At 42.6% G+C, this 15124-nt stretch overlaps 1 protein-coding gene across 1 annotated transcript in view; it reads right to left on the reverse strand.

The window, feature by feature from the left end:
• Nucleotides 1-15124, reverse strand: part of KCTD3 (potassium channel tetramerization domain containing 3) — a 355533-nt gene that overhangs the window by 233543 nt on the left and 106866 nt on the right. The window contains exon 9 of the mRNA XM_029593200.1: nucleotides 7998-8188. Coding sequence (XP_029449060.1) covers nucleotides 7998-8188 — 191 coding nt within the window. The remainder of the gene's footprint in view (nucleotides 1-7997; nucleotides 8189-15124) is intronic.

Raw genomic sequence — 15124 nt, forward strand, 5'->3', positions numbered from 1 at the left:
AGAGTAGCAAATCACCTGGACCAGATGGTATGCATCCTAGGGTTCTGAAGGAACTAAAAAATGAAATTTCTGATCTATTAGTTAAAATTTGTAAACTATCATTAAAATCATCCATTGTACCTGAAGACTGGAGGGTGGCCAATGTAACCCCAATATTTAAAAAAGGCTCCAGGGGCGATCCGGGTAATTATAGACCAGTGTGCCTGACTTCAGTGCCGGGAAAAATAGTGGAAACTATTCTCAAGATCAAAATTGTAGAGCATATAGAAAGACATGATTTAAAGGGACACAGTCAACATGGATTTACCCAAGGGAAGTCTTGCCTAACAAATCTGCTTCATTTTTTTGAAGGGGTTAATAAACATGTGGATAAGGTGAACCGGTAGATGTAGTGTATTTGGATTTTCAGAAGGCGTTTGACAAAGTCCCTCATGAGAGGCTTCTACGAAAACTAAAAAGTCATGGGATAGGAGGCGATGTCCTTTCGTGGATTACAAACTGGTTAAAAGACAGGAAACAGAGAGTAGGATTAAATGGTCAATATTCTCAGTGGAAAAGGGTAAACAGTGGAGTACCTCAGGGATCTGTATTGGGACCGGTGCTTTTCAATATATACATAAATGATCTGGAAAGGAATACGACGAGTGAGGTTATCAAATTTGCGGATGATACAAAATTATTCAGAGTAGTTAAATCACAGGCAGACTGTGATACATTACAGGAGGACCTTGCAAGACTGGAAGATTGGGCATCCAAATGGCAGATGAAATTTAATGTGGACCAGTGCAAGGTGATGCACATAGGGAAAAATAACCCTTGCTGTAGTTACATGATGTTAGGTTCCATGTTAGGAGCTACCACCTAGGAAAAAGATCTAGACATCATAGTGGATAATACTTTAAAATCGTCGGCTCAGTGTGCTGCAGCAGTCAAAAAAGCAAATAGAATGTTAGGAATTATTAGGAAGGGAATGGTTAATAGAGCGGAAAATGTCATAATGCCTCTGTATCGCTCCATGATGAGACCGCACCTTGAATACTGTGTACAATTCTGGTCGCCGCATCTCAAAAAAGATATAGTTGCGATGGAGAAGGTACAGAGAAGGGCAACCAAAATGATAAAGGGGATGGAACAGCTCCCCTATGAGGAAAGGCTGAAGAGGTTAGGGCTGTTCAGCTTGGAGAAGAGACGGCTGAGGGGGGATACGATAGAGGTCTTTAAGATCATGAGAGGTCTTGAACGAGTAGATGTGACTCGGTTATTTACACTTTCGAATAATAGAAGGACTAGGGGGCATTCCATGAAGTTAGCAAGTAACACATTTAAGACTAATCGGAGAAAATTCTTTTTCACTCAACGCACAATAAAGCTCTGGAATTTGTTACCAGAGAAGGTAGTTAGTGCAGTTAGTGTAGCTGGGTTCAAAAAAGGTTTGGATAAGTTCTTGGAGGAGAAGTCCATTAATGGCTATTAATCAATTATACTTAGGGAATAGCCAGCCACTGCTATTAATTGCATCAGTAGCATGGGTTCTTCTTAGTGTTTGGGTAATTGCCAGGTTCTTGTGGCCTGGTTTTTGGCCTCTGTTGGAAACAGGATGCTGGGCTTGATGGACCCTTGGTCTGTCCCAGCATGGCAATTTCTTATGTTCTTACTATGTTCATCTACCTCAAGGGGAAGAATCTCCCTTGAGCAGACTTGGTCTTTTTCTGCCATCATAAACTATAAGGTAAAATGTGAAAAAAAGCTTCAGGAAATCCACTGTGGAGCTCTGAAGTAGCTCTATAAAGCAAGGCTTCATCTAGAGAATAATTTTCTAACAGCCCATGCAGGCTAAAATCTGCAGATATTTTTTACCCAAAGATTTCAGCCAGAATTTTCCAAGTGGATTTATGTACACAAATCCACTCTGAAAATGTGAGGGTGTGCGCAGAACCTCTCTTGGCTTTCATGCACAAAGTTATGTAAAGTAGGGCATGTAGGTTTACAGGTATTGTTTCAAAAATCAAAAGCATCCCAATTCTGGCCCGACTCCACTCCACTCCACTCCCCCCCCCCCCCCCCCAAACACCTATTTAGTATGCACATAAAAGTACACACTGAGTGAATCTTCATTCTGTTAAAGACGGTTTATTATGCAAAAAAGTAGATGTTATCTTATTCGACAAAAAAAGCGGACAATTGAGGAGGTTGGAAGAAAACATAAAAGGCATTCTGGAATTTTATCAAACATTTATACGGGAACTTTAATATAAAAAAAAAGCTCTCAGCTCCAAAACTTTTGGTTTGAGTAACAAGAACTACTTTCTTCTTGAGTTTGTTTTGAAAAATCTGGAAACACATGGATCTTCATATTTAGAAAAGGCTCCAACCTATGGCGAAAAAACATTCTAAGGACCCAGTCCTTATCTGATTCCATCAGAAAGGAAACTGTCGGCCGCACGAGACCTAAGATGGCCGCCGCACGGTGAACAAGCAGTCTCTCGAGCTCCGCGTCTTTTGCCTGCTGGCTAATTCTGAAGTGCCTTTTTTCTGGTTTCTTACTTGTCTTTATGCCTCACACAAAGCGTAAGGCCAGAATCAGAGAGGCGATGGCCTCTACTCCCGTTATTTCCGCTAGACAGACGAGAATCGAGGACGTACTGCCAGGTTTGCTGATTGAGCCGGTGAGGGGGGCCGCTGGCGATAATGGCGGTGAGCGAACGCCATACGCCCAGGCCGATGAGATCTCATTAAGTCCCGGCGAGCCGACTATCCCCTCTCTATCATGCAAGCCCCCGGATTGTGAAGGGGGAGAACAGCTGCGAGAAACCTCACTGAACCAACCTCCAGAAAAATCGGAGGATCCCCAGAGAAGCGGTTTGAATACTCTACCGGCTTCGGAGAGCCTAGAAAGTGCAGGCTCCAGGGGAGGAACGCTTGGTTCAGAACGAGAGGAGAGAGAGGAGGGGAACCTTCAGGATACAGGAGGTGAGGAAAAGACATTACACGTACTATTACAACACTCTCTAATAACCCCTAAAAAAAATTACATCTGAAGAGATTTGGAAGGCGCTGATGCAAATGAATAAAGCTATAGCAGATTTAACTAATGTTGTGAAACAGAACATAGAAACATCTAAATGTTTGGAGAAAGAAGTGCAGAAACATGATGCACATATTGTATTACTGGAGCAAGATATTAGTAACATCAAAGAAGTGAATACCAATTTAATAAAATCAGATTTATATGTTAATGGAAAGATAGATTTCTTGGAGAACCAACTAAGAAGAAACAACTTAAGAATATTAAACTTTCCAAGAACAAAATGGCTACCATTAAGGGACTTAATTAAAAGTTACTTTAAAAATGTTTTACTTTTTACGGAAGAAATACCAATTGTGACAAGAATGTATTATACTTTCGGAGGGAAAGCGAAAGAGAGAGAACATCAAGAAGTCATGTCAGAAGAAGTTATCTCCCCTGATAATTTAACAGACTTTATTGAAAAATCTTATGAAGCAAGAATTACAGAACGAGCAACTGTTTCTTTAACTTTTCTACAATTGTCAGATAGAGACGAAGTTTTGAGGAGATCCTTTAAGAAACAGTCTGAATTGTTTTATGGATACCAAGTGAGAGTATTCCCGGATGTAACAAGAAAAATTCAAGAAAAAAGAAAAGCCTTTCTTTCCTTGAGGAATGAAATAGTAGCTAGGGGTGCCAAATTCTTTTTAAAATACCCCTGTCGCTGTACTTTGGTACACAATAATAATAGATATGTATTCACTGAATTGGAACAATTGCGTGTATATCTAGACTCTCACTCTGATTAATAACCTGAAGTGTTAGCTTGAAGTAGTATATTCAGCAAATAACCGTGCGTTAATATTATTTGGAAATTGCCCCTATTATCGCTATATTTCCCTGGGTCTCCCATTTACTTTAAAATATGGGAATTATTTTGCTTTTTTGGAAATGTATTACTTGAGAAAGTTGTATCTGTTTTTTCCCTATTTACTTGTTAAAGTTTCAATGTTTTGAAATATTTGAAAAATTTCAATAAATAAAAAATTAAAAAAAAAAAGAAAGGAAACTGTCAATGTGGCTGGTTTGACCATATCTTTTTGAGACGTTTGCAAAGCACTGTAACATCCAAAGGAGATTTAATTATAGGTGAAAGGTCCGATGATTCATTTACATTTTCAGGACCCTTCTTAAATGATGGTACATAATATATATGTGATATAAGTGGCAAAACTTTTTCAGGAATCTTTAAATTTTCCATTAAGTATCTCTTCCACATTTCTTTTAGGGCCACTGTAGGATCTTTGGGGAAATTAATAAAACGTAAATTTTTCCCCCTATATTGGTTTTCTAAATTTTCTAGCCAAAAGGCAAGCATTTGATTTTCCTTTATAACATTTTGTTGCAAACTCATAACTTTTCCCAACTCAATCTTGTTTGTATCACAGTTCTTCTTTATTTCAACCACTTCTGCCTCCACAGATTTCAAACGAGTGTCCAGGTTAGAAAAGAAACTAAGTGCAGAGCTAATTTGTTGAACAATATTTATATTTAAAGCCTGGACAGCATCCCAGAAAGAGTCTAATGTTATTAATGTAGGTCTTACCAGTTCTGCTGGCTGGTAAGCTGTCTCTGTAGGCATTAAAACTTCCCTGTGCCTTTCCACACAGTCGACAGATGAATCCCCCACCTTGAGTCCTCAACCAGTGCTTTTTGAAAAAATGCCGAGTCGGGGGACACTGCAGCATCTCCAGGATCTCCTTCTGCCGGCTCTCCCTTTGGCCAGCTCAGTGCGCGTGCCTCAGCAGGGTTGGAGGGGGCAAGCCGCTCCACCGGGGAGAGAGAGATGGACAGCTCAGGGAGGGAACCGGCTTCCTCTGCTTGCCGGTTCTCTTCCAGTGAGCCTACTCCCGGATCAATTCCTCCACGTCATACGTGGAAGTCCATTGGACCACGAACCTCCACAGCCGACAACTGAGCAGGTAAACCCCACTCTCTGGCTCTTCTTTTCCTGCCAGAGTAGGGCATATTAGAGGCAAAAACGGCTGGGCTCGGCCAGACTCCTCACGAACAGCAAGTTTATTGTAATGTTGTGTATGTTGTATATGTAATTATGTACATCGCTTAGGCCAATTGTGTTAAGCGATTAATACATTTTTTAAAAACAAAACAAAACAAGTCAGCACAGCCATCTTGAAAACATCAATATATAGGTCCTCAATATAGTCAGCTTTTCCTATACTTAGTAATAAGTGTATTTTCTTGAAATTGTGACCTTGATATCCTCTACATTGTGGACTTGGATGTGGTGATTTATGTATTGCTATATTTTTGATAGCTTCTCATTGTATGAAATTTGTAAAAAAAAAATTTGCCACTTATTTTCTAATCAAGTGTATTGCCTTGAGGTGTATTTGAAATTGCATAAATAAAAACATTTTTTTTAAAAGTATGCACTAAATCGTGTTCTGTGTTAGATTTACATGAATGCCCACCATGGCCATTTTCAAAGAATGTTTTCAAAGTTTTAAAAAGCATTTTATAAGTTGAGATTTATCCACTTTGTTAGATATCTGGATGCAAAGAAGGATTTTCAGGAGCAATGTCCAATCACTTGCAATAGGTTCCATGGATTATTGCAATGCACTCTATGCTAGTCTTCTGAAGAATTTGGTGAATGCCTTGCAGATTATATAGAATGCTGTCTCTCGCTTGATCACAGGTACCATATAAAGGAATATATTTCACCCACAATAAGAGATCTACATTGGCTGCCTATTTTTAGGATTAACTTTAAATTGGTCCCTCTGGTTTTTCAAGCCATACGTGATCATCAGCTCAACTATGTATCAAATGTGATTTCAAAATGCATTCATTGAAATCGCAAGAGAAGCACCTACTGATAATTCCTTCTCGGGCGGATTTTAAAAGCCCTGCTCGCGTAAATCCGCCCGGATTTACACGAGCAGGGCCTTGCGTGCCGGCGCGCCTATTTTCCATAGGCCGCCGGCGCGTGCAGAGCCCCGGGATGCGCGTAGGTCCCGGGGTTTTTGGAAGGGGGCGTGTCGGGGGCGGGACCTGATGACGCGGCATTTTGGGGGCGGGGCGCGGCGTTTCGGGGGCCGGACCGGGGGCGTGGCGCCGGCCCGGGGGCGTGGTCCAGGCCTTCGGACCAGCCCCCGGGTCGGAGCACGGCGCGCCAGCACTCCGCTGGCGCGCGTAGATTTACGTCTGCTTCTCGCAGGCGTAAATCTACGGACAAAGGTAAGGGGGGGGGTTTAGATAGGGCCAGGGGGGTGGGTTAGGTAGAGGAAGGGAGGGGAAGGTGAGGGGAGGGCGAAAGAGTTCCCTCCGAGGCCGCTCCAATTTCGGAGCGGCCTCGGAGGGAACGGTGACAGGCTGCGCGGCTCGGCGCACGCCGGCTGCCCAAAATCGGCAGCCTTGCGCGCGCCGATCCAGGATTTTAGAAGATACGCGCGTATCTTATAAAATCCAGCGTACTTTTGTTTGCGCCTGGTGCGCAAACAAAAGTACGCAAACGCGCTTTTTTAAAAAATCTACCCCTCTGTGTAGATAAACCGTCTTCAGCATTCACAGAAGCATATGTTCTCTGTTGCTGGCCCCACTTTTTCTGGTAGCACTGAAAGTGTTGTTGAGGGACTGCAGAGGTAGCTAGGTAACTCAAAATGAGTTAGAAGAAGAAAACTACAAATTAAAAAACAGATAAGAGAGAGAGAGGTTATATGCCCATGCAGAAGCTTGGGCAAAAATAGACTGAGGGACTGATGAGGCAGCTCATGCTTGGCAACTCCCACACCTGCTCAGTAGAACAAAAAGCTCTATAAATCAGAAGAGAAGGGTCTATTTGGTGCCAACGAATGTCACACATGTGTCACGGCTAGTTTAGCCCTGCTTGTCAATGGAGAACAGTGTTTTTCATTTATAGAGTATATTTTATCCAAATAATTTTCCAGTTACTCCGGTTATAATTTCATACTTCTGAAAGACATATGGTCTCAATTATGGTAGATGGCCAAGCTGAATATTTCTGACACCTAGACATGCCGTTAAAAGGAAGAAGGGCCAATGTGATTATTAAAATCATTGCAACTCACAAACTGGATCACAAAGATAACGTGATTTGCCCAAGGTCACAGAATCAGTGGTAGAAGGGATTTCAAGTAGTTTCCATTTCTCTCTGACTCCTAGTTACGTGTTCTATCAGGCCACAGTTCTTTCCTATATTTGCAGATGAAAAAAATCATGCACCATAGCTGTAATTCTCACCTGTTTCACTACCATTGCCACTGTCCTGAATGCTCCATAGGATGATGCTACACTCTGATGCAACACCCAGAGCACACAAAGATTTCCCTGCTGGGGAAAACTAAACATGCGGTACTCCTCGCTCTCACCCTCCTGCCAAACCTGGCAGCTCCCGCTGATTGACCGCCCCAGCACTGCACCTCAGGCTAATTCTCCTGTCTCTCTCCTCAGTCAACTCTTTTCTTTTTTTCTTTTTCTTTTTTTTTTTATTAACTAAAATAAACTTAATGCAAACAAACAAAAAAGGGTACTGCTCTGAATAGAGAGCGGCGGGCAGGAGAGAACTTTGGGATGCCCAGAGTGAGCCAGTCCCCTGGCTATCAAAGTCCCCGGAGGTACCAACAGTCATGGGTATCCTACCGCCTGGTCGCCCGGCTCAACCTGAGGGATGACGCAAAAAGGAACCTAGCACCTCAGGGAGCTGATCCAAAACCTTTCAAATCTCGAAGTCTCAACTTTCAGTCAGAACTGCAGGTTTGCACCTCTACCATCTTCTGGAGACAGAGAAATATTGAGGGATTGCAGGTGGCACTCTTGTTTATTTAGCAGTGCCTCAAAGTTTTTGTTCTCTGTCTCCATCTGCTGGTAGGGATGCAAAACCCACTTGTCTGGACTGATCTGGGTATGTTCAGGAAAAATTATGCACCATACCTATAATTCTCACCTATTTCACTACCACTGCCACCGTCCTGAATGCTCCATAGGATGATGCTACTCTCTGATGCAACAGCCACCATCTTGTCCTTGTCTCCATGAGGACCACCAACCACCTTGGCATTTAGAGCCACACGCTCAATAGTCCAGTCTAGATAGGGACTGGAAAACACTTGTTGCCATCCTGAAGATTCTTTAATTCTGTAATACAAATTAAAAACACAATCTAGAGAATGAGTTATTTAATGATTTTTCTATATCACTTCCCTGATCTACAAGAATGCACAAAGCAGTGAAAAAAAACAGAGGTACAGTCACAATCGGTTTGAAAAACAGTATAAAAAAACATACAACATACATGATTACCCATAATCACTGTTCCCTCTAAGCTGTGCGTGTGTGCACAGGTTGTGAACCCTGCACACAAAGCAAAACATAGTGCACACAAGAAATCTCATTATTATTTGCATTATACTGGCTCATAGTGCACAAATTTGAACTCAGATTATAAATAGTTGCACAAAAGAACATTTTTACGCATGTAGCCTTTTAAAAATTAGAAGGGACATTGCCCATAATCATTGTTACTACACAGTCACTTTTTCCCCAAAGAATACACAAAATGTTCTCATCATAATGACTGATCTTATTAAAGTATTAAAACAATATCAATCTCAATACTGTGAATTGATCAAATTAAGAATCTGATACAGAGATATGCTAGGGTTACATCCATTACCAGAACATCTCCTCTGCTCTTCATGAGTATTGACTCTTTCAAGGGTGAAAACCTTTATGCAAATTTGGATATAAAGTTGAAAATATTCAAAATGGAGAGGAGAGGTGAGGCAAAGTTGACCCCATACAAAACTTGCTTCAGTTTTTCTCTGTTTCTCTTACTGAAACCGCAGGAATGTTTCCATTGATACATCTGGAGCAATTTTTGCACCAGAGCAATACTTTAATAAATCTTCCCCAAAGTGTTATAAAAGCTCAGTCGTTATCCACAAAGTTGCAGAAAGATATCTAGAAGAGTTTTGCTAGCAAACAGTCATTACAAATTTTAAGAAAAATTATCCTTCTGTCCACACTCACTCTAATGCCATCTGGATCTTTCTGCAATGACTGATAATTTTTTCCAAAACAATTACACTATATAAAACCAAAATTTGTCCAAAGCTGTTCAACAATCCTCTGGAGATAAGTCAAAAAGGACTGCATTTGGGCGCTTGACTTCCAGGAAACATTCAATCAATTCGTAGTCAAAACCACTTTGAGGCCAATGTATTAAGTCACAATAAAATGGGTTGTTAATGCACATTCATTATGTTGTACTAACAATCCATGTAAATGATATGCTAATCAATGTGGCAAAAATTTCTCAAATTTAAGTTAGCAGTTTAATGCTGATGTTAACACAAAAAAATCAGAGTTTTCTGTAGACAGCAGGATGAATTAGAATGGGTGATGTCATGTCACCCAACAACAGTGACGTGAACCCAGCCCTCAGGATACTTCACCGAGCATGCATGGAGTTCCCAGTTGTGAACGCTGCCTTGTGAACCCCTCAGTCTCTTCCAGAACTTAACCACTAGTGACTCTCTAGGGAGACAGACAGCTATTAAGAATGGCTAATTCATCCTGCAGGTAAACCAACTTGCTTCCTCCATGGATGAGCAGGCATGAATTAGCTGTTATGCCCCAAGTTGAGGGGTGCACCGTGGAAAGTAGAGTTGCTTACCTTTAACAGGTGTTCTCCAATGACAGCGGGATGTCAGTCCTCACACGAGTGTCATTATTGGATGGAGCCCACCACAAAAAACATTGTCAAAGTTTCTAAAACTTTGTCTGAGCCTCATTGAGCATGCTCACATATGCAATATACCACGTCCATGCAGGGTCCCCTTCAGTCTTATAATATAGAGTTCAAGAAAATAAAATAAAGAAGAAAAAAAACCCATGAAGTGGAAACTCATGAGGACAGACATCCTACTGTCCTTGAAGAACACCTATTACAGGTAAGCAACTCTGCTTTCTCCGAGGATGGCAGTCCTCACACATTTATTTATTTATTTTTATTTAAGGCTTTTATATACAGACTTTCTTGATACAGATCAAATCAACTCGGTATACATCAAACTAAGCAGAAATATAACCAACCAATCAACAAGTGACAATTTAAAGGAGCATAAAGTTACATTATAACAAGGATGCCTTAACTGGGAGAAGGAAAAAAAGAGGGGGAGAACGAAGATAAATTACTATATACAATGGAATATGGGAGGGAGGCAGGGGGCCGACCTCATGATGACTTGTGAGCATGATTAGCGTTTATTTACATAAGCGATATGATAATTCTAAATCAGGCTGTTGGGCTAGTGGCGGGGAAGGCTTGGCAGAATAGCCATGTCTTTAGTTTCTTTTTGAAAGTTAGTAGACATTAGAGATGTGTATCGTGTGATCGATTGTCTTAACGATCGATTTCGGCTGGAGGGTGAAGAATATGATTGATCAGATACATAATATTAGGAAGGAAAAATACCCAGACGCCTCTGCTGTACTGTGGCCTGTCAGAGGTGAATGAACTTTGAGTGCCTTTCTGAGCATGACTTGCAGAATGTCCCTGAAGTAGAACTACTGGCACCAACAGGAAGAGGCCTATTCAATGGCAACATTTACTTCATAATACAAGGAAACTTAGTTTGCATGAAACCAGGATACAAGCTTTTGTCTTACAAATGCCTATCTCAACGGACAGAAACCAGGTGAGAAGAAGATCCTTTGAGGTTACAGTTTTAATTAAATCCTGGTGCCAAGAAACGGAATTCAGGCCTAACTCCTATTGAAGCCACAGACTTGCGATTTGTTTACACAACAAAGGGCATTTCATATATTCATTGAGATGCTAGTTATTACAGATAGAGGGCATATCGCATCTCACAGGAACACTTGTCTTTTAAGAAGCCAAATAAATTAAATTTAAAAACCTCTTGCTGAGTTGAAGTGTTCTTGTTGCCCTGGCTTTGAGTCCAGAAATTATTGACAGGGGGGAGGGAATCGGATCGTCGCGGTTTTGTTTTTCTAAATATCGTGTAAATCGTGAATCGGGGGAGGGCGGGAAAACCGGCACATTAAAACATCCCTAAAACCCACCCCGACCCTTTAAAATAAATCCCCCACCCTCCAGAACCCCCCCCAAAATGTCTTAAATTACCTGGGGTCCAGTGGGGGGGGTCCCGTTGTGATCTTCCATTCTCGGGCATCGGGCGCGTTGATAGAAAATGGCGCCGGCGCTACCTTTGCCCTGTCATATGACAGGGCAAAGGTAGCGCCGGCGCCATTTTGGTTCGTGTTCCCCGACGTCACGAGCGTAGAAGATCGCTCCCGGACCCCCGCTGGACCCCCAGGGACTTTTGGCGAGCTTGGGGGGGCCTCCTGACCCCCACAAGACTTGCCAAAAGTCCAGCGGGGGTCCGGGAACGACCTCCTGCGCTCGACTTGTGTTGCCGTACGGCCGGCGCCATTTTGCTTTGCCGTACAGCAAAATGGCGCCGGCCGTACGGCAACACGATTTTCTATCAACGCGCCTGACGCCCGAGAGTGGAAGATCACTACGGGACCCCCCCACTGGACCCCAGGTAATTTAAGACATTTTGGGGGGGTTCGGGAGGGTGGGGGATTTATGTTAAAGGGTCGGGGTGGGTTTTAGGGATGTTTTAATGTGCCGGTTTACCCGCCCTCCCCCTTCCCCCGATTTACGATTTTTGACGATAAATCGGGGGAATTCCTATTAAATATCGCCTCTAACGATTTTTGACGATTTAAAATATATCGGACGATATTTTAAATCATCAAAAAACGATTCACATCCCTAGTAGACAGGCTTCCTGCCTGAGGTCCGGAGGCATGGCGTTCCAGATGGAGGGCCCTGTGATAGAGAATGTCCTGTCTCTGATGTTTGAGTGGTGTACAGTTTTGATTGGGGGAACATGTAAAGATCCCTTGTAGGCATCTCTTAAGGGTCTGGTCGTCGAGTGCAATTTGAGAGGGTGTGAAAGATCTAATGGGGTCTGATGGTGAATATTTTTGTGGATAATTGTCAGTGATTTATGAAGGATCCTGAAGTTTACTGGGAGCCAGTGAAGATCTTTTAGAATGAGGGAGATATGCGCTCTCCGATTAGTATTTGTTAAAATTCTCGCCGCTGCATTTTGGAGCAACTGGAGAGGTTTTATGGTAGAAGCCGGTAGACCTTGCAAGATGGAATTGCAGTAGTCTATCTTGGAGAAAAGAATGGCTTGAAGGACAGATCTGAAATCGTAATGGAAAAGGAGCGGTCTGAGTTTTTTGAGTACTTTTAGCTTGTAGAAGCACTCCCTTGTGGTATGTTTTATAAATTGCTTTAAGTTCAAGTGACTATCTATTATGACTCCAAGATCCCTAGGGTGGATCCCTAGCTACAGGGTGGATCCCTAGGGCAGATCCCTAGCTACAGGCTGCCTCCCAACATAAAAGGGGACCAACACCACACAAGTGCCAACGAACACAACAACCAGTTTTGTTGGTAATGGAGGGCAGGGCAGTCTGAACAAAAACAACAGGCCCTAGGCAGGAACAGAGTTGGGTTCTATACCTCAAACAAGGTCCGAAAGACATATTTGCCAAACCTGCCATCACATCGGCCATCTCTATCCAAACAATAATGGGATGTGAATGTATGGAGAGAACTTCACATTGCAGCTCTGCAGATCTCCTCCATGAGAACTGCTCGCAAGTGGGCCATCGACACTGCCATGGCTTAAACAGAATAAGCTTTGAAATGGCCCCAAAATGCAGTTCTGCCTGGGTATAACAGAAGGAGATGCAGTCTGCCAGATAATTGGAAAGCATCTGTTTGACAACGGCAATGCCTGACATATTCCTATCAAAAGAAACAAAAAGTTGGGTGAACTGTCTATGGGCTTTTGTCTGCTCCAGAAAGACGGTTAAGGCTCTTCTGCAGCCCTGTGCAGGTCTTGTTTGCCTTGGTGTGAATGGGGTCTGGGAAAGAATGTTGGCAGGATGATGGACTGGTTAAGATGGAAGTCCAACACCAACTTAGGCAACAACTTAGGATGTGTACACATGACCACCCTGTCATGGAAAAACTTAGTGTAAAGGTGGATAAGTTTCTAAGGCCTGGAGCTCATTGAACCTATGTGCTGACGTGAGCGCCACCAAAAATATGACCTTCCAGGTCAGGTACTTTAGGTCACAGCAGCACAGTTGCTCAAAAGGAGCTTTCATCAGTTGAGCTAACACCAAGTTTAGGTCCCAAAGCACAGTCGGAAGCCTTAGGGGAGGCTTCAACTGAAGCAAGCCCCACATAAAACATACAATTCTAGGCTGTACAGAGATGGGTATACCATCTACACCATGTTGGTTTGCGCCAATTGCAATTAGATGAACTCTAACAAAGTTTGACTTCAAGCCAGCATCCAATAGGTGTAAAAGTTAGTCAAACAGTTTTTGTGGGGAGCAGGAAAACAGAACTAGGGACACCTCTTCCACTTCAGTCCGTAGGACGTTTTAGTGGAAGGCTTTTTGGAAGTCACAAGTATCCAAGACAGTCTTCTGAGAGACTGAGTGGTTGCAATATTAATCTCCCAACATCCAGGCTGTAGTGACAGGGCCTGGAGGTTGGGATGCCGCATCCTGCCTCGATTCTAGGTGATGAGATCTGGGGAAGTCCCCAGCCTGCTCGGTTTCCAGATGGACATTTCCCTGAGGAGTGGAAACCAGACCTGTCTTGGCCAATGAGGGGATATGAGGATCATAGCCCTTTGTCCTTGCGAAGCTTCAAGAGAGTCTTCACTTACCAGTGGAGCTGGAGGATATGCATACAGGAGACCCTCGCCCCAATGCCATGCAAAGTATTTAGAAACTGGTTTGCCACATGACCTGCTCAGGAAACAGAACTGAGGAACCTTCCTGTTCCAAGGTACTGCAAAGAGATCCATTACAAAATAAAAGACGCGAGATCGAAATTGATGGCAGCGACCACCGAGCACAAGATCAACAACGCAAATACTCTTACCAATAAACATTGAAAAACCTATTTAGAACGCTAACTGGAGAACCGGGGGACCCCCACACTGACTGTGTAAGGAAGCGAAAATTATTTAGCGAAAAAACACGCTTTAAAGAAGTAGGCCAAAAAAGTTGGCAAAGTGAGGCTCTAACCCTACCGTGAGATGACGGCTCTGCGGAAAAGAGGAGATTCAAGGGGACCCCACATGGACACATGCTGTATTGTATGCAAGAGCATGCTCAATGAGGCTCAAAGTTCTAGAAACTCTGACATAAGTTTTCCGTGCCAGGCTCCATCCAATGAGGTCACCCATGTGTGAGAACTGCCATCTTGCTTGTCCTTGGAGAAGCAGTTATTTAAAAAGATAACTTAGCCCCATCAGATGAAAAGTGAACTACTAAGTGAAAAGGCTGCACATAATTGCTTGTCCAAAATTACTGTCTCCTTGGGACAAGCCAAGGATTTCAACATACTGTCCACGATGACACACAGATCCTTTTCCTAGATGGTGACTCCTAATATGGAACTTAACTTCAAATAACTACATTTTGGATTATTTTTCCCTATATTCATCACTTTGCATTTGTCCACATTAAATTTTATCGGCCATTGGATGCCCAATCTCCAGTTTTGCAAGGTCCTCTGGCAATTTCTCACAATCTGCTTGTGATTTAACAACTTGAAATAATTGTTTTGTCATCTGCAAATTTGATCACCTCACTCATTGTTCCCTTTTCCAGATTAATTATAAATATGTTTAAAAGTACAGATCCCAAGGGCACATCACTATTTACTTTCCTCCACTGAAAAACTGACCACTGACTAGCAAAGAAAAACTGTCTGAACCCATATCAATGCAGATTCAGAAAAAGCTAAGGAACAGAAAACATCCTAGTTGACCTGCTGGATGATCTTCTTAGATGTCCTGATATAAGTCAGGCAGTATGTTGCTGCTTACTGGATTTCTCTGTAGCATTTGACATCATAGACCAGGGGTAGCCAACCCCTGTCCTGAAAAGCTACAGACTGACCCGGTTTTCAGGATATCTGCAATGAATATATACGAG

This window comes from Rhinatrema bivittatum, chromosome 3 (genome assembly GCF_901001135.1).
Source record: "Rhinatrema bivittatum chromosome 3, aRhiBiv1.1, whole genome shotgun sequence".
NCBI lineage: Eukaryota > Metazoa > Chordata > Amphibia > Gymnophiona > Rhinatrematidae > Rhinatrema > Rhinatrema bivittatum.